At 46.7% G+C, this 19296-nt stretch overlaps 1 protein-coding gene across 2 annotated transcripts in view; it reads right to left on the reverse strand.

Moving 5' to 3' along the window:
- Nucleotides 1-19296, reverse strand: part of LOC135237056 (SPRY domain-containing SOCS box protein 4-like) — a 54657-nt gene that overhangs the window by 23650 nt on the left and 11711 nt on the right. For both annotated transcript variants that reach the window (XM_064303794.1, XM_064303793.1), the window contains exon 2: nt 18018-18932. In XM_064303794.1, the coding sequence (XP_064159864.1) occupies nt 18018-18723 (706 nt within the window). In that variant the 5' untranslated portion in view covers nt 18724-18932. The remainder of the gene's footprint in view (nt 1-18017; nt 18933-19296) is intronic.

Raw genomic sequence — 19296 nt, forward strand, 5'->3', positions numbered from 1 at the left:
TTTTAAACAGCCACAGCAGGTAGTTGTGACAAATTAATGAAAAATGTCAGTTGCTAGCAAAACAGTTGGCAACTTCTCCAAGTAAGAATTTCTTTTGGGAAGACAGGCATGTAGGATCAGAACAGGCGATGGTTTATTTTTCTAATGAATGTTACATGGCACAACATATAACAGTCCATACATTTATGTACTGTATTATGAACAGGCAGTTATGAAGCACGGGTTAGGAAGAGATAACATGAAAGCAGCTTTGAGTAAAGCTAACACCCCTAATAAGTAAGTATTTACTACATTTACTGAAACCTAAATTATCAGTCTTCTTACTGCAGGGCAAACTGCATTTGCAGCGGACATCCAAAAATATTATAGGGCAGTTTTCAGAAGTGTGCCCCTTATCAGACCCCCAAAGGGAAACCGACTGTATACTGTGCTGACGGGGAGTCAGCAGGGGCTCATAACGAGGCAGTGCTTTGTTGCAAAACATCCTGTTGGATCAGCATAATGTAAACCTTATGTTCTCCATAATACAGCGTAAGCTTGTTTGGCGTCGTTGGAAAGCCGACGTCATGGAGAACCAAGTTGGTGTCTCAGATACAAAGGTTAACCCAGTGTGATAGGCTTGCAGAGGTAACGCAAGCCGAATCAATAGCGTTACTGTTTTGTTATGATTGTGTCTTTATTTGATGACTTGGGGTTTTTCCTTTGATCCTTAGGTATATAATGGGAAAGGTGCGACGGTTCGAGGGAGACTCAACACGGTCTCCTGCGCATCACACACATGTAGCTATCCAACTACGCACACATTTTGCACCATTGTGTAGTCATTATTGAACTTCACAGAGGCCTCAAAAACGGCAATGCCTTTTGTTGCGCTGGAAGCTACATCAAAGAAAGCCTCATAACTGCGCCGAGCCTGTACTTCCTGCAGTGCTCATTACAAATAGTGACACCCATTAGAGACGCATCGCCCAACAGTGAGGACAAGAAATGATAAGGAGGGTCGAGAATGAGCCTTGCGTATAGACCTTAAACGTGCGTATCATGCTGTATGTGTGCTCTGATCCTTTTTAAAATTCCCCACAGCCCGCTCAGTGCATAATCCATTTCCTCTGATGGCAATAGTGCTTGGCCAAACGAAACAGAAATTTGAAATTGAATTACGTTATTAAAAGAGGGGATGAAAGAGACGAGGGAAGTGAATTTGTAATGGCGGCAAATTGGCTGGAAATAGCAGTTAAATCGGGAGCAGAAGACAGGAGCGTCAGATATCTTTCCCGCCTTTCAACTTGAAAGCAGGTCGCTCGGTAACCCGTCTCCGCCGCTTTCCTCTCTTCCCTCCGATCCTTTCATCTCCTCGTTCATCTGTTCTTCCGCCAAATGTCTGCCGATCAGTCTGGTTTATCCGACCGAAGGATACCGTTTCCAGTACGCTTTTACAAAAAAAATAATAACAATAATTAAATGAAATAATTCCCACTGGGGCTACCGAGAATCACATGCTAAATTAGCCTAATCTGGCGGTACGCTCCGGTGCGCTGAAACGCTAGTAATACCCATGCTGGGCGATAATGAGACAGGGGCAGCATTCTAGCGCTTTCCGTGGCGGACGCGTTCCCGCCGAGCCGTCGCTACGCACGAGCTACAGGCCTTTCCGCCGCGTCAGACGGCCGCGGCGCTCGCCTCGTGCTTCTTTCCCACCGGAGCGAGTGGGCGGAGTGAGCGGGCTGCCGTCGCTAGGCGGGCGTCGCCGAGGAACGGGTTCCTTCTGAAACCGAGGGCTCCTCAAGCCACCTTATAAACAGCCGTCCCAATGTGAATGGTCTTAATTAATTTCATTGCCACCAACAAAACTTCAAAGGACAGCGACTGCCTTCAGATTAAACGTGCCACGACACTTCCTCATTTCTGCTGAACAATGGGGGCAGACAATGCACCAGATGGCACGTATGCCTGGGATTGTGAGTCCTTAATGCTTTGAGCCGGGTGAAAGAACTACATTTCTTTTTAGCTGATGAGGGTTATTGTACATGGTGAGATTTTCAGCAATGTCACTTTTATTTATTTATTCATTTTTTGTGATTCAAAACAATGCAGATTATATCTGGACAGTGTACATCAACCTAAAAGAGGATTTCAGGTTATTTTCTGCAGGGGTTACATTCAAGCATTCAGCTAAGGTAAGCTGAAGTTTTTTAAATATTATTTAGGAACATGGTTGTAAAACAATTATGGGTAATCAGTACTACTAATATTATTTACGTTATTTCTCACTTTTTTGAGTTTACCTCAGTTGAGCTAAATCTTACAACTCTAAGCATAATTTCCCAATTTATGATACTCTCTGATTTATGTATTTCAAAAATATATTCCTGTAGTGCACCATAAAGTGTTATAGTACTTTTTTTTTGTCTTAAACCGATTTTTCTTTTTTCTTTTTCTCCTGTGCTCTCTTTCTCCAAGGCTCTGACATGAACTGTCAGTAACCAAGCAGCCAGGCAAGCAAAGTCCATTTTGCTGTGTACTATTTAACTACTGCCTTCACAGACCTATATATCATCACATTAGACTGTGATAATACAGTCTATCCCGTTTTTTACAAAGCAGAGATAGCCTAGAGAGGCTGAGTTGTCATTTGCACTAATTGCCTCCAATTGGCTAGTCCACCACAAGGCCTCTGATTGGTCTAGGGTGAATTGTTCAGGACTAATTTTGAATTTTCCAAGACTGGAAATACTTTCAATGGTTAATGTACATTTTTACGGAGTATATTTTGGCCCCGATAACCAGCCTCATACTGCTGATGCAGAACAAATCAAGGTCGTAAATTCCAACATAAAATACATTTTTATACCTTTGGACTTGCAGTAATGGAATCCATTTATGGATGTTTTACACCAATTGACCTCTGACCTCTTACACTGAAAATGAGATTCCAAAGTCCCTTATCATGCCCATGTGTTGGGTCTATTCCCAAGATCCTCTCTGCTGAGTGCCTCTGAGCCTGTACAAAGCCTCTCTCTCCCTTCCTCTCAGAGCAGAGACAGCTTGCTCCCCCTCTCTTTTTAATTGCCTGTAAATTGTCCCCGTACCATATGTTGCGATGCGCCAAGAGGGCCGCTTTAATTTATGGGCAATTTACATGTCATTTAGATTTAAAGGACTTATTTCCTTTAATCCAAACACCCTGGGTGTAGCGTCTCATTTAACAGATAAGAGACGTTTCTAAATGGAGTAGCAATTCACAGTAGGATCGTACTGAACATGCCCAGACAGTTTCCAAGACAGGACAGAAAAAATGGCCACTGCGTACAGTATAGAGTGGGGCCATCCCACATGTAATGGGTCCCTGAGCACACAAGTGTTCTTCATTGCCGGAATCAGACCTTTCTTTGATAAGCAGAGATACTGCCACAGGTTTCTACTGGTTCACAGCAGCTGAACAGTTAGGCTGATGTAGTCACCCTCTGTAACCAAAAATACTTTGGCAAGGACACAGAAATTCTTGAGATTTGAGCTGATAGGAATTACAAAGCACCTGAAGGGTATAGAATAGTATCCAAGAAGGGTTTTTTTGCGGAGGAAGGGGGTTGGAGGGGGAGGGGGGGGTGAAGAAACTGAATTCTTATAGTTTTATTAATGTAGTGAAGGCACAGTTTCCTTTTGACAGTTCAACAGGTGAAATAAATTCATGCATTTCATATCCCAGCTCCGTGTGTCACTGTACGGTGATGTGCGGTAAGGTTGATGGGTGAGAGAAGGAGAGAGAGAGAGAGAGAGAGAGAGAGAGAGAGAGGACACTGCAGAGAGGGAGAAAGAGAGTGAGAGAGACAGAGCGAGGGGGGAGTGAGTGACACAGATAAAGAGAGGACTGAGTCAAAAACACATAATGAGAACTGACATTTAAAAGTTTCGAATTTCGGGTGAGAGATATGGAGAGAGAGTGATGGAGAGAAAAGAGAGACAGTGATAAACAGAGGAGAGATAGCGACAGACAGAAGAAGAGAGGGGGGAAAGAGGGAATGGAAGAGGGGAAGAGAAAGATAATCATCTCTTGGCCTGTCAGGACTGTCAGCCAGTTGGAACGGGGCTGCTTCACTGAAGTCACCTGACACTGCCGTGGAGACATAGCAGAGGCCCTGAAGACCACACACTGGGGCGACCGCAGCCACCTGGGACCACACTGAGGGAAGAACCTGAACACAGATGTGAGGGTGTGGTCGTATGCCAACAGATTTTTTTTAAAAGCAATTATATTCTGACAAGCATACTACATTTAAGAATTCAGTTTAACATTTTGTTGAAACAAAAAGAAACTGCCATGGAAGCCAAGAAAGGCAAAAATTAAGACTTCTACACGGTTTCACTCTACACCGTCTACACTGTTATTCTGAACCTTTTCACATGGCCCAGTGGCCAACCAATCACCTGCAACTCCAGTGTCAATAAATGTGAAACGCCACAGTTTTCACATCATAGACATCATTTCCTGAAAGGGTAAACACAATCATATGCATGCCTTTCATATTCTGCATATTCTTAATGAAGCCCACTCCATAAAGCATTTATGAATCCTCTGTATGTATGTATGAGACATTTCAACATCCCCATGCCATCCAAAACATCTCAAAACATCATATACAATACTGAGATTTACACGACATTACATCAGCTCCAGCAGACAAAGCTGCATCCTCCACACATTTTAAGTTTGTAGTACTACTAGGACTTCATAGTGCCCCACTGCACTAAATGCAAAGAACCTGCAATCCAGAGCAACACATCAATATCATTAACACAAGAACAAATGTTTTTTTTTTTTTCCAGGAATACCGCTTCTAGCCAAATAACAATTACTGAAATGCATCCCCTCACCCCTCAGCTTCTGCGTGTAGTCATCAGGACTAATGATTTTACTATACGTGGAGCTACTTTATCTGCCATCATTTAATAGCCTTACTATACACAAGAAATCAAAAACTGTTCATTTTACAGCCCAAATATATACGACATGTCCAGAGCAAATAAAAGCTAACAGCCCTGATAAAAGCTAACTTCCACAAAAATCAAATCATTCGGTTTATTGTCACCGTGGGCGTATATATTTTCTCACAGCATTCCGTATTGTTCGTCCTCTCTCTTCCTTTTTCTTTCATACCTTTATGGGTCCTTCTCCTGGCCTAGGTTTATTACTCCATGGACTGGTAACTTTGGTTTAAAAAAAAAAAAAAGAACAAGGATAAGGCAAACTCAATATTTTCAAGTGATGTCCGCCCAGGGTCACGCTGTAAAGAGATTCAGCAGAAGAGCACTGCCGCTGTCGGCAATGTTAGAAAACCCGAAGCCTGCCCGAGAGACCGTCGCCATGCATTTTAACTCTGGGCAACGGGAAGCGTCTCCGCACTTTGCACGCAAAGTGCTGAAGAAAGGAGAGACAGGAAGCGAGAGGTTAGAGACCCTGTTGGCTCGAGCCGGACCTGTCTGCATTAACAGGACGAAGAACGGGAGAGGAAAAAAGAGCAGCAGACATAGATTTTATATCGGATGACAGGGTATAGTGGACCTGCCCACCACAGGATCAATAGCGTGCTGGAAATGGCTGGCGCCTCGGGGTAAAATGATACGCGGAGAATATTAATGACGGCCAACTTTCCACAAGTTCCACACCTGCTTGTCACTGCACACCGCTGACCACAAAACTTTTCTGTTAGCCCCCGCTAGCCGGCGGTGCCCATGCATCCATCCATTTTTCTCAGCCGACAGACTGCAGCAGGGAGGTTTTCCCTCTTGAACTCCCCGCGACCTCGCGAAAACGACTCCCCGGGCGCCTATAAATACTTCGCTAAATGGATGGCGGCGCAGACGCGGGGCGGGCCGGGGGGGGAGGGGGGGGGGGCGCAGCATTCTTTTCAAATTCAAGAACTAACGAAGCATTTCGGGCGGTGAAGTACACCCGGCTGACCTCCGCATTGAGGCTAGCCCAGGGACGGCGAAGATTTAGGATCCAGTTTCCTGTTGCCGCTGCACCAATCAGCTCCTTCAACTCGACCACCTTTTTGACTCATCATGACGTCTTATAGCACGGCATAGGTTCAGTACTGACAAACAGATGCCGATTTGCCATTTTACAGGAGTTACAAAGGAAACCTTTAGAAAGAAATGAGGAGAAATGCACTTTCTCAGGGAAATTACTGTTCTTTATTCAAAAGCTTATTGTTGAACTGGGCGCCAATTTTGCTGAAATGAGGAGAATAAGTATCCGTGTCAAAATAAGTGTCGAATTGATTATTATTCTGAACTCATTTTTGAACAGCAGACAGAGAACAGCGATGCTAAAGGAGAGGGTGAGGCAGTGTCTATTGATCAGGTCAACGAAGAGGGAGGTTGTTTATACACCTGTCTCTCATCGCATGCACTGTCCACTGACGTCTAATCCACACTTAACACTAAAGAACTTAATGAACTGCAGCCACATAGTGGGGATGTATAGCAGAGTCAAAGAGGTATCTTTTGGATGCCGGCAAAAAAAGAGGAAAAAATGGCTAACAGTGTTTATCTGTTGTCTCCACCTACCATGGTAATGTTCTTTGAAGGGAGCTTCAGTCAACTGTAAATCAATGTTACTGCATTTTAACTGAAATGCAATTTTATCTGGCTTCACTCCAGCACTCTCTATGGAAGGTTCAACAACCTGAGCCTGGACGAGCAGGAAACTAATCACATGCCAACTTTTCTTATCCTACGTGTCCATCACACACACTTCACACCCATTACCAGCCATTTTATTTCACTTACAAAACACTACTGGAACAGTCCCTAGGGTGCAAGAAAAAAAAAACCTTGTTTGTGCAACAGTAGCCTTCAAAAAGGTACTGTAGCTAGCTCTTTCCGCAGAAGCAAAGAAAGGTGCAAGCATGTTTGTGTCTAGGTTGATATCCTTGAAACAAAACAAAAAGTTTAAAAAACAACATTTGTGTAAGATGACTGTTTCTCACTGGAAGCTATGAGAAACCCACAGCATCTACTCAGAGGGATAGTGGTCTGGCGGGAGTCTCTACACACTGGATAAAACCATCCACTCGGTTCTCACCAGTGTCAATGTCCAAATCACAGCTACAGTCAGCAACAGAGACAGATGACATCACAGATGACATCACTCCAGGCCTGGTCTCTGTTACTGAGCTTAATCCCGCTCTGAGGAAGTGCTAATCACCGTGGTGTTGATGAGGTAGAAGTTCGGATGCACAGAGAGAGCACTTCACAGCTGTCAGGTTCTCAGGAGGCCAACCAATGGCCTCTGAGGACCTTAGTCAAAAATCAGCCAATCAGGTTCACGCGACACAGGTTCCTGCACACATTACAACATACACATATCCCAGTCCACACCTACCAGGTCAGGTTGGTACAGCACAATATACAGCGTAGTGGGGATGCCAGGACAGGACCATAACATAGTACACATATCACAAAACCACACACGTCAGGATAGGGCTCTACTGTGACGTACTCAAAGTATAATCCTTGCATACACACGCAGACAAATACACACTTGCCTGAGTGAGGCACACTTGCATGCGATGAATCATATATGCAAATGCATGACTACACATAAAAATATAGCACAAGCGTCTACGCTGGCACATTAAAGCTGCTGCCTCTGTCCAGGCCCCTTGATGAAGCTGTAGAAGATTAATGTTTCAATTAAACAGAATTCCAATTTTCCAAGGCAAACAGGCAGGTGCTTAGGATATGCCAGGTAAGGCGCCGTTGACGTATTTACGGTTATGAAGAACCGCAGTATAATTAAATGACATTGAGCAGGCCCAGCCAGCATAACGATGGTGGGCGGTACCAGACATGGACTGGAAACCAAATAAGTCTGTCCAATCTACCCTGGAAAAACACCGACAGCTGGTCACTTTATGTCACAGCCAGGAGCGGCTGCTAATCTGGTGTTTTGTGTCTCCTCGCGGTAAGTTCGGTTCAATTAGATCGGTGCCAGAGTTTTTGTAAAAGAAAACTGCAGTGTTTTGGCCGCGGGTTCCATCAGGGCTACTGATGCGATGGTGCCCTTCCACGCAGGGAATCGGGCCGTTGCGTTATTCGAACAAACATTCAGCTGGTAAAACAGTTCTGGATTTTTTCCAGGTGCCCCGATTTGCTGGCAGGCGCCGCCGTCCTTGGTGTGAAGTTGCCGCGGAAACTGTTAACGCTCGCAAAGTAATTGGGGGCGTAAATATTGTTGAAGGGATTAGTATTGAAAAGGGCTGGTCGGTGAGAAATGAGCGTGGAATCGTTTCATTAGAAACGGAGGCTCAAAATGTTCTACACATCGCTGTACAAGCGCTATGAACCCTGTGCACTCTCTGCTGAGTCTTTGTACCGCTCCCTGGCATGGTTTTTGTTTTTTTTAAATCCCCCATTCTTTTTAAGCTGCCATAAATGATTATAGAAAAAAAGACATCATAAAATACTAAAAACTTAAAAGCGGGGCTTTCTCAAGTCATTATTTCTCTGTGATAAATTATTCCTCTGTGAGAGAAAGAAAATTTCTGTTAAAGTGAAACCACAAATTTTAATGAACAAGTCTTAGTGCACTCTGGGATGAGAAGGCTCTAAAACAGGGGGTGAGAAACTATTCGGGATAACCCAAGCAATGCCTGTGCCTATTATTGCACATATTTTGGGAACAGTTGAGTGTAACTAATCTGCTTTGTGTGTGTGTGTGTGTGTGTGTGTGTTTGACTGTGAGAGGAAGAAAAGCTAAACGAAGTAGTCCACAGCAGTTTTATACCTGGTAAATGGCATAAAATAAAGCAAAGTGCAATGTGTTGTATGTGAGAAATAACCACTTAAGACAGGAATAGTTAATGTGGGAGGAAAATAATGGAACGTGTTCTGTTTGAAAAAGACAAAAGAGTAGAACAAGTCTAGGCATTGTGCTGTTGCAAGAAATAAGGTCAACAGGTTTAAAGGCAATTTCATTTTCACCTTTTCTTAATTACAGACCTGTGAAGCTATGAGCAAGTTGTTGGTTCATTTCGAGATGTATTATCGAGTATGAAATTACAAAACATACATAGATTATTTGTTTAGATGTTTTTCCTATTAGCGTAGCTATACTGCTGGTGAATTGGCAAGCTTAACAATCTGCATGTTAGGCTCTACATGAAGTGACTTCCTTCAGCTCATGTCACTGTGAGCCAAACTTGCAAACTGCAGTAAGTGCTAGCTCATGTCACCTGCTTCACAGGAGAACTTATGCTGTCTCCCAAAGTGATAGCAGAAGTTGGAGCATTAAGTGCTGACGTAGACATAATTGGACATTCCAAACTGGGAAGAAAATGGGGGGGGGGAACCTTTTTAAAAACTGAACGCCAGGATTATAGTGACTGATTATCTGTGGACACTTTGCTTTAAGGCTATACACAAGCAAGTCAAGCAAACCATATTAAATGAATCTGTCTGTTTATACTTTGGGAATGTTGTATTTTATATTAGTTGTATTAAAACTGGATGTTAGAAAGTTAGAAACAAGCAAATAGCTTATTTGTAATGCAAAGCTCGCTTTCCCTTTTTGTTTGATGGAATCCCAAAAACATTTATTGAATTGCATATGCCATTAAGGTTGGAAAAATGAATCAAAGGTTTTTACATTTGTGAAAGGAATTCACCAGATGAGCTGCAAGTGATTTTTCAGGTTCAGTTCCGTCAGTAGAACAAGCCAACTGGTTGCAGGTAAATTCTGCACAGACATCCAAATGCATTTTGTTTGCGAAGATAGTTGGCAATGTGTATCACAGCTTGCCTGGTCATGCCGTAAAGAACCTCAGGGTACTCAAGTCCAGGCTCGATGCGATACTGGTTACTCTCATATTTAGTCTGCAGGTAAATGATGAGCCTAGATGGAGGTCCTATTATTTTATGTTCTTTATGTCTCCTAGCATAATTTTAAAAGGCCTATGATGTATCACAAAGAGTGTTTACTCACTTGTTTGCATAACTCTACTTATATTCAGAATTCAGAGGGTCGTAACAGCTGCCAGAGACGAAGAATAAAATGACTGAATGCATTATCTGAATACAGCCCACTCAGCAATGCATCCCATATCACACTCATGAATTATTCAGTTTCCAGTGTCACTTCTGAATGCAGCGCTTTCCTTAATAAACAGTGCAACTGCAGGGGGAGATGCAAGACATCTCTGCCCGCACGAGCGCTATGGACGAGCGGAAAGCCGCTCTTTTCACTGGGAGAGAGGACAGAGAGTCCCTGAAGAGCTTGTGCCTCACGATCCAGCGCCATTATGTAAAACTCAACCTAACCTTTCGGGGAAAAGCTCCATTGCCCATGACAAACACCCTCGGAAAAGAGGAGAAACTATGCAAAATAGTGAATCCCTTCTCTCGCCAGAATTATAACCATTCCAGTGAGACCGTGATAAGGGTCTAAAGCAGCAAATCGTCTGGTAAAAAGATTAAGGTCATCCCTGGATAGATTATTCAGGAGGCAAAATGATCATCATGTACCAGCTCATTAGAAACAGAAAGATTCCGCAGCTGATAGTACGAGTATGTACATCGGCAGCTGATAGTATAAGTATGTACAACAGCAGCTGAAACTATGAGTATGTACATCAGCAGCTGATAGTATGAGTATATACATCAGCAGCTGATAGTATGGGTATTTACATCAGCAGCTGATAGTATGAGTATTTACATCAGCAGCTGATAGTAGAGTATGTGCATCAGCAGCTGATAGTAGAGTATGTGCATCAGCAGCTGATTGTAGAGTATGTGCATCAGCAGCTGATAGTAGAGTATGTGCATCAGCAGCTGATAGTATGAGTATGTGCATCAGCAGCTGATAGTAGAGTATGTGCATCAGCAGCTGATAGTAGAGTATGTGCATCAGCAGCTGATAGTAGAGTATGTGCATCAGCAGCTGATAGTAGAGTATGTGCATCAGCAGCTGATAGTCGAGTATGTGCATCAGCAGCTGATAGTAGAGTATGTGCATCAGCAGCTGATAGTAGAGTATGTGCATCAGCAGCTGATTGTCAGGAGATAGCCGATGTGCAAACACTGTTGGCCAGGTCAATAGAGCAGTAAAATATAATGAAGGGTTGGTGAGGGTCATTTTCTCACCACGTGGACTAGCTGCGGTTATTTACAAGTGTGTATTCATTAACAGGGCTGCCTCACCCACTGACATTCATGAGTGTGTGCACTGAATAGAATACCGTAGAATACAAGTAGCTCACCACTAGATTTTTAACAAATTCATTAGATTGTTTAAGTAATCATCACCTGAAGGACATTTGTTGACATGATTCATGTCACACAACTCCAAAATCAGAGTTCCCTGAATCGCGGGGGAAGCAAATCGAGCATTCAGCAAAGCCATGTAATAATGAATGCTAACGTGCAGCAGGGCTGAAGATCTGACCTGATGTTAGATGTCATTACGGGGTCATTGAGCTAGGCCCGCCTCATTGGCCCTCGTCGGACCACTCTGCTTCTCTCGATGCACAGATTAGTCCACTTCCCTCCTTCTGCTCCTCAGGTTCATTGAATCTCTCTATTTGTGCCCAACTTTGCAACCTCTTCCGTCGAACCAGAAAGAGAAGTCGTGGAGGACGCGGAGAGGCGCGGTTTCGACAAGTTCAGAGCGGCGGCAGTGTCCGTCCGTCGGAGACAAAAAGCGCCTGAGTGCGCCGGAATCCTGTTACATACGGGCGCGCGTTCCTCGTAATTAACGCACTCGAAGGGCTGAGAGGGGCTAAGAGTTTTTCGGCGATCGAGCGGTTCCGCTCCGCCCCCGCGCCCGGCCGCAATCAGAGCCGATTCCGCCGGCGCTCTGTAGGGCTCTTAGCCGCGGCTAACGAGCGCTGCAGTGCCGGGAATTTCACCCCCGCCCCCCCACACCCCCCCCCCCACCCCCCACCCCAGACAGCTCCTAATCCCGGGGTAGCCCACGCAGACCCGCTCTTGTTAAGGGACCTCTCCATCATCAGAACCATACCTGAGACACAGGGCCAAACAAAGCGCTTAATGGCCACCTGCTCCACCACCCTGAGCTCCTCCAGACTCCTCCCTGCAGAGACTCTCAGGCCTGACACGGTAAGGAGTGTGCTACACAGTAGCTCGCAACAGGCAACAGGCTACGAAGTAGAAAAGCACTACTGTGGGTTGAGTATTACGCTTCGAGCACTGTGCTGTATAAAATGAACCCGAAAATCACAAACGCGCACGGCGTTGTGAGCAAGGCAGACCGTTGCGGCAAAGGCGACGCGGCAGCCTATGGCGGGAAAAAGAGTTGCTTTTTGGAAAGTGATAAGCTGAGGGCATCTGCGCAGGAGACTGCAGGCGACCCGGAATGGCATTTATCCCACGGAACGCCAGACAGCAGAATGAGTCCGTTCCCCGGGAGTAATGACGAAGAGGAGTCGCGTTTCCCACAAGGCCAGAATATTAATGACGGAAAATGGCGAGGGATGGGCCGGGCTGGGATAGGTACAAACTGACGGCCCCGATGGCAGATCAGTCACCGGCACTATCTGGCACCCGCATCCGGAGTGGCTGCATTTCATTTGGAGCGCCGAATCCGCTTGAAAAGGTTTTCGCACGATGAGGCGCTGATCCATTTTAATTCAGCTCTGCGAATTCGCTTCTTTCTGAGGAGACGCACAGACAGCCTGTCGCTGGACCAATGTCTCTCTGCCGCTCCTGTCTTGTGTAGTAACGAGCCCAGTCGAGACAGACGGCCCAAATTTCACAGAGGTAACCCACTAACCCACATAGTGCTCAGTCCACACAGGGCCTGTGTTTTGGCGCAGAAGGAGCAACGCCACATTCTGAACAGTGCTTTAACGCCAGCGAAGAAGCAGACCAGCTCGGAAAGGCCTGGGTACAGACGGCCAGAAACAGAGATTTCCGTCTACATCTACATTAAATTCATTTCGTTCAATTCATTTTGCAGATGCTCCCATCCAGAGCCACTTACAACGAGAGAACAGCAGGAAATCAAACATTAGCACCTACTTATCAACGGCTGTGTGCCTGTTAAAGCCGCAAAACACAAAAGAGCAGGTATTCTTTAGTTAATTAAACGCTTAATTCGTTTGTCTAATCCACACGTACGACAGAAGCAAGGAAGAAAACCTTCATTACATATGGGGAGACAACCATGGGGAGACAAAGAGAGAAGGAGAACGGAAGAGAGGGAGCAACGGAAGAGAGGGAGAAAGAGAGAGAAAAAAACAGAAGAGGGAGGGAGAAGGTCTGCAGCAGATGGCACCATTCCCACTCACAGAATAACTTTTGCAACAGCTTCCGAAACCTTTTAATGAACAGGGTTTTTGAGAGTTTCTGTGTGAGCTGTGTGGGGTTATGGCACTGAGGGTGAGGACAAGCAGGTGAGGTGCTGTAGCGCACACTGACAGCCCTGCTCAGACAGCCCCACCCCACCGGACTCTGAAGGCTGTTAGTAAGAGTAGTTATGACAGGACTTCGGGGGAGGGGACATGGGGGGGGGGTAGACACTGTGAACCGAGGACATCTCTCAGAGTAAAGCCTCTCGATGCTTCTAGTAGGCCTCGGGACTGACTGTCGACTAAAGGTAGTGAGGAACACCCGTACTGTACGATTAACCTTCAAGAGCCAGAGGGGGAGGAAGAGGCCTCATGGGTTTGCTGTTGTCTGCAGCAGCTCGTTTGCTGACGCATTTGAAGGACCGAAGCAGGTGAAGGGCAGATGTCTCCAGCACATTTAGACAGGCCCGACAGCATGTGCGCACGGCGTATGACGAGTGACGTCCGACGAGAGAAAAAAAATAAGCAGAACGAGCGTCCGAGGCCAGGCCCCCCCCCCGCCCCCGTCCACGCGCCTGACTGGACACCCTCCAGATTCCACTGTTCTTGGCCCGCGGCCGTGAACATTGCGTTCGCGTCCACACACACCCCCCCCCCCCCACACCCCCACCCCCCCGCCCACCGCCCCGGCTCTGCGTCTCGCGTAGAATGTTCCGGGGGCGAAGAGGAGACGGCGAAAAACAAAGCCGGTGATCTGGACCGTGTCCGAGCGGCTGCAGACTGTAAACAGCGTCCGGGACGCAGATTCAGACGGGCGTGCGTGGAGCGCCGGGAGCACAGATCATTCCTCCCACGTCCAGTCTGAGGTGCAGCCCGCGCTCTCTCCACTTAGCGCTGCCACACAATGGCGGCTTTCAAACGCGCTCCGCTGAGAGGGAAACCTCTGAACCCTCCGCCAAGCCAAGATTCTAATCTGGGAATGCTGTGGGCCCTCTCTCTCACTGTCTCTCTCTCTCTCTCTCTCTCTCACTGTCTCTCTCTCTTTCTCTCACTCGCTCTCTCTCTCACTCTCACTCTCTCTCTCTCTGTAAAATTTCAAATTTCAAAGTGCTTTATTGGCATGACAATTTTAGGCACTTGTGTTGCCAAAGCAGTGGTTAGAAGATACAACTATATACAATGAATGCTATATTATGAATTAGTTATAAAAAATAAAAATAAAAAAGAGTGACTCTCTCACTCTCTCTCTCTCTCTCACACACACACACACACACACACACACTGCTCTCCCGTTCCATTCCCACACAAGCATGACCCAGCAAGTCTGCCGCTTGGTTTCAGATACAGTGCAAATAAAATCTCCTCCAAGGTTTGTGAACATCACTGGAATGGTCACGATCCAATGGAGTGAGATCAAATGCAGTTTTTCAAAGATTGTGAGTAAATGACATTTTTATCCATTTATAATGACGCTTGTGAAATGCTGCCGCATTTTACAAATCTCTTCATTCTGAAATGAGAAGAGATGAAAAACTTATGTCTTTGAAGACTTACAACAGTACTTCTCTTCAGTACTTCTTTCATCCGCGTAATATCAGAAGCCTCAGTCTGTTACACGTCATTACCATTCTGTTACCACGGCGGTGAACACAGGCCTCGTCCAATCGCAGGGTGTTCTCTGCACCTTCAAGCAGCGTGTCTTAATTCAAATGACCCGGGTTTCAAGACATCAAAATCAATTAGTACTGACCGCAGATTGTGCCGGTTCACAGGGATGATGGGGTGAGAGGGCACACTGAGGGCATTGGGTGCGAGAGTGGGGGGGTTTGGGGGGGGGGTGACAGAGGAGGGAGGAGGATCTCAGTGTTACTCCGGGCGCTTGTGAAAAGGCAGAGTCCTGCGTGAAAAGATGAAATCATGCGTGTGTGACAGGACAGGCCTCCGTTATTGATGAGGTGTCCAGCCTTTTCCGGGCTTTTCCGTGCTTCACTCAGGGCTGAGAACTCGGCTCCCTTCATCTGCGTGAATCAGCAGAAACGTGCCAAACCAGGCCCCACGTCAGCAGCTCTAAAAACAAAATGGCCCCTCCTTAACGTATATCGGCCTCTTAAAATCCTCATTCCAGGAAGTATAAACAGGGAAGCTTTCCCCATACCCCCCCCCCCAATGATGTAGAAACAAAGAAGCAATGCATCTACATTTAATTCCAAGAAACATCACTCTGCATTCTTAACCCCCAGTGTCCTCACAAGACACCAAAACCGTATTGTGTGTCTTGTTTTTGAACTGTCTGAATGGTTGTAGGCAAATAGGGAAGGGCCTGGCCTTCTCCACTATGTTGTGGCTCTCAGTAATTTATATTCGTTCCGAGAATGTCTTTCGGATGAAACATTAAACCAAGATCCTGACTCACTGTGGTCATTAAAGACCCCATGACACTTGTCGCAAAGAGTAGGCTGTTCCCCGATAGTTCTGACTAAATTCCCAACCTGGCACTCTAGAACTTGCCACCTAGTCATCCCCTGATTTAATTGGCTAAAAAAATGTTCTCTCCACCTTAGCTAACCTGCGGTAAGCGTTCCGGTGCAAAATGGTTGCCGCGCATCACCCAGCTGGGTGCTAACACATTGGTGGTGGGTGAGGCGAGTTCCCTCTCATGACTGTAAAGCACTTTGAGTGTTCAGAAAAGTGCTATGTATATGATACATTCGTTTGTGTAATGTTTATCCACACCGTAAAGGGTTAAAGGCCGGTCTGAGGGAGTTCATACAAGCTGCAGCTGGGCTCGGAATTTTAGAGTTTGAATGTCAACTGAATTATGGCCGTTCCCACTGAGCAGTGTTTATCTGCAGTAAAGGGTGCTGCGGGATTATACGGTAAAGCAATAATTAAAGATAAAATAAGCATTAAAATATCACCATGAACCTCAGAGACAAATTGTTATGTGTATTGCTTTCTTTATGTGTGTGCCAAGGGTTCCACTGATAGGCCCAATTACTTTCAGACATTATTTGCATATTACATGCAAAAACTGCAGATGTACTGGCGTACTCAGTCCTGTCTTTTCAGAGCCACTTTTCTTTAAAAATTCTTGAAGCAGGGAGTCCAAAGAAAAAAACAAAACATAAAGCATTTTCTGCAGACAGGTCATTTAAAAATGTTTTTTTTTTTAAAATGGCAGAAGTCCTAAAATTGTAAAAATGTAATTCATGAGGAGATGCATATGTACATGAGGAGATGCATGTTTCTGCATTGTAGGGTATCATTATTTCCAAGTTTAAAAAATAACTCTGACACACACACATATACACGCACACACACACACACACGCACATATATATAGACAGAGAAAGAGAATATTCTAAAAAAAAATGAATGCAGTTAACCTGCAGTAAAAATAATGATAGTGTATCAAAGAACAACAACAACAGAGTGCCTGCTAATCCACGCTGCTTGGCTCACTAACAAAATAAAAGCCAAAAGGTGAAGAGCCACAGTTCTTGCTAGCTTTGTCTGCTCGGCTGACCTTTCACCCCTCTGTTGCGTCTAGTGGTATAGGATTGTTTTTGTAGCTGCTCAGGCAGTTAGTGAGTCAGCAAGTAAAGGAGGAACAACAATCAATTATTTTGGATGCTTCTTCCAATCACAGCCAAAAACACAAATTGCCACGATTTTGTAACATAAAATAAAGTATATTACAACATCAGTGAGCGCTGAGAACGCACCTTGGGCTTCTGTAATTCAACACGTACTGAGCCTGAACGAAAACAGAGAGAATCAGCACGCTTTCCAAAAGTGCTTTAACAACCATACGGCAATTCCTCTCCTCCCAGAGCTCGCTGGGCAGTAGTTTACGGTAACTATTGACAGACTGTGCAATAGCATGACACCGCTAAAGCGGAGGAAATCGAGCAGGTGAAAAAAAAAACACTAATTATTTGTTGCCATTTAAATAAGCATATCACCGGCATCATCTGCCCACTGCCAGCGTGGGTGCGGGCTTTCGTACAGCACAGCACTAAAACGCCTGATTGGACCCCTAATTGAATCAACTCAGCCAGACCCTCGGGGAAATTTAAGAGAGAGATTAAAAGAAAGAATTGCATTGAGCAGGGTTTTTCATTGTACTGCGATTTTTTTAAAGATATTTGAGACGTAAAAATTGTATTCAGTGAAAGATCGACGGGGGAGACATAGCTCAGGAGGTAAGAGCGCTTGTCTGGCAGTCGGAGGGTTGACGGCTCGATCCCCGCACTGGGAGTGTCGAAGTGTCCTTGAGTAAGACACCTAACCCCTAACTGCTCTGGTGAATGCGAGGCATCAATTGTAAAGCGCTTTGGATAAAAGTGCTATATAAATGCAGTCCATTTACAGATCATGCACAGTGCATTAATGGAGGCTGTCAGGTACATCGGCAAGACATTCCGACCTGCGTGAAAATGGAAATGGAAGGAAGGACCAAAATGGAAATAGGTCTCATGACTTTGCTGTGTTAGCCTAAGAGCTAATATGGCGTATATATACACCGTGTGATGTAGTATGTTTTTATATTTATCAAATAAATTCAATCGACCAATCAGTGCTGGAGGTGAACAAAAGGCTGACCCACACTGGCACTTCTTCAAGGCCTGGGAAATAAAACCAAACAGACTGATAATTTGACCACTGACGCGAGCCACGGACGTGGGAGAGAGGCGCTCAACTCACGATCGAGGCCGTTGATGTACTGCATGGTGATCTCGCAGTGGCCCCACACGGCGCTGACGATGGGGTACAGCTTCTTCCCCTTCAGGCCCCGGAAGGCCACGCCCAGGTACTGGCCGTCCACCATGAAGCTGAGCGTGCCCTCGTCCATGTCCAGCACCACCACCAGGGCGTCGGGCAGCACGAAGGCCTCGTCGGGCTCCAGGAAGGCCGGGTAGGAGGGGGCGGCCGACGGGGGCTGGTTCTTGCTGTCGTGGTAGAGCCTGTTGCGCCCCAGGTCCCAGCCCCAGGAATCCGGGGTGCTGCCCACCAGCGAGGTATAGCCCACGGAGTGGAGGGGTGCCTCGGCCGTGGCCACGCCCACCACGGCGTGCGTGCCGCGCTGGCGCAGCGGCCAGCGGACGCGCCAGGCGTGCAGGCCGCGGGTGTAGCCCACGCGCCCGCGCGCGCAGTCCGTGCTCTGCGCCACCGGGTGGCGGTGGAAGGTCAGCCCGTCGTCCTCCTTGACGAAGATGTTGAGCGAGCGGTCCTCGGCGTTCCAGGCGTGCCGCAGCTGCTGGTCCCGCGGCGCCGGCGGCATGTCCAGCAGGAGGTCCAGCCGGGCCGGCTTGGAGAAGTCCGGCCCCCGCAGCTCCCGCCGCACGGGCCGGAAGGCCGGCTCGCCGCGCACGTCCACCGACTTGATGCCCGCCGAGATCTTCTGGCCCATCGCGCCGCTAACTGGCGGACGGGGCGGGAGGGAGGGGGAGGGGAAGGGGGAAGGGGTGAGGGGAGGGGGGGTGCTGTAGTGCGGGCTTCGCTTGTGATCCGGCCCCCGCTGCTACCTCATGAAAGCAGATTTCGTCGCTGCGCCCGGTAGGGGAGATGGAGTCCCTGGCCTGCACCAACGCTGGCGTCGCCTTCCCAGGATCCACACGCCTGGGGGGGAAAGAGACGGGCAGAGAACACTCTCAGACAAATTACCTGCCGCAGCTACTAACTTCCTAACTGTAGAGCCGAAGGGAGGGCTAATGCTAAAAAGGGTGGGGGTGACCCCTAAAGTGCGCTCCACTTTATCCTGCTGCCTGTTTGGACTGTGCAGGGTTCTCACAGAGGCCAGAAAATGAGAGGGATTCTGGGGCAGAGCTCTTCCTCTGACTCATTTAGGATATAGACGTCTTCACCTTCTCAGTCCCACCCCCTACACACACCCCCCACTCCCACTCCCAAGGCCATACAGCATCCTGGCACTGCAAACTCAACTCACACACTCACACAGACACACAGACACACTCATACAGAC

The sequence above is a fragment of the Anguilla rostrata genome, chromosome 12 (genome assembly GCF_018555375.3).
Source record: "Anguilla rostrata isolate EN2019 chromosome 12, ASM1855537v3, whole genome shotgun sequence".
In the NCBI taxonomy this organism is placed as follows: Eukaryota; Metazoa; Chordata; class Actinopteri; order Anguilliformes; family Anguillidae; genus Anguilla; species Anguilla rostrata.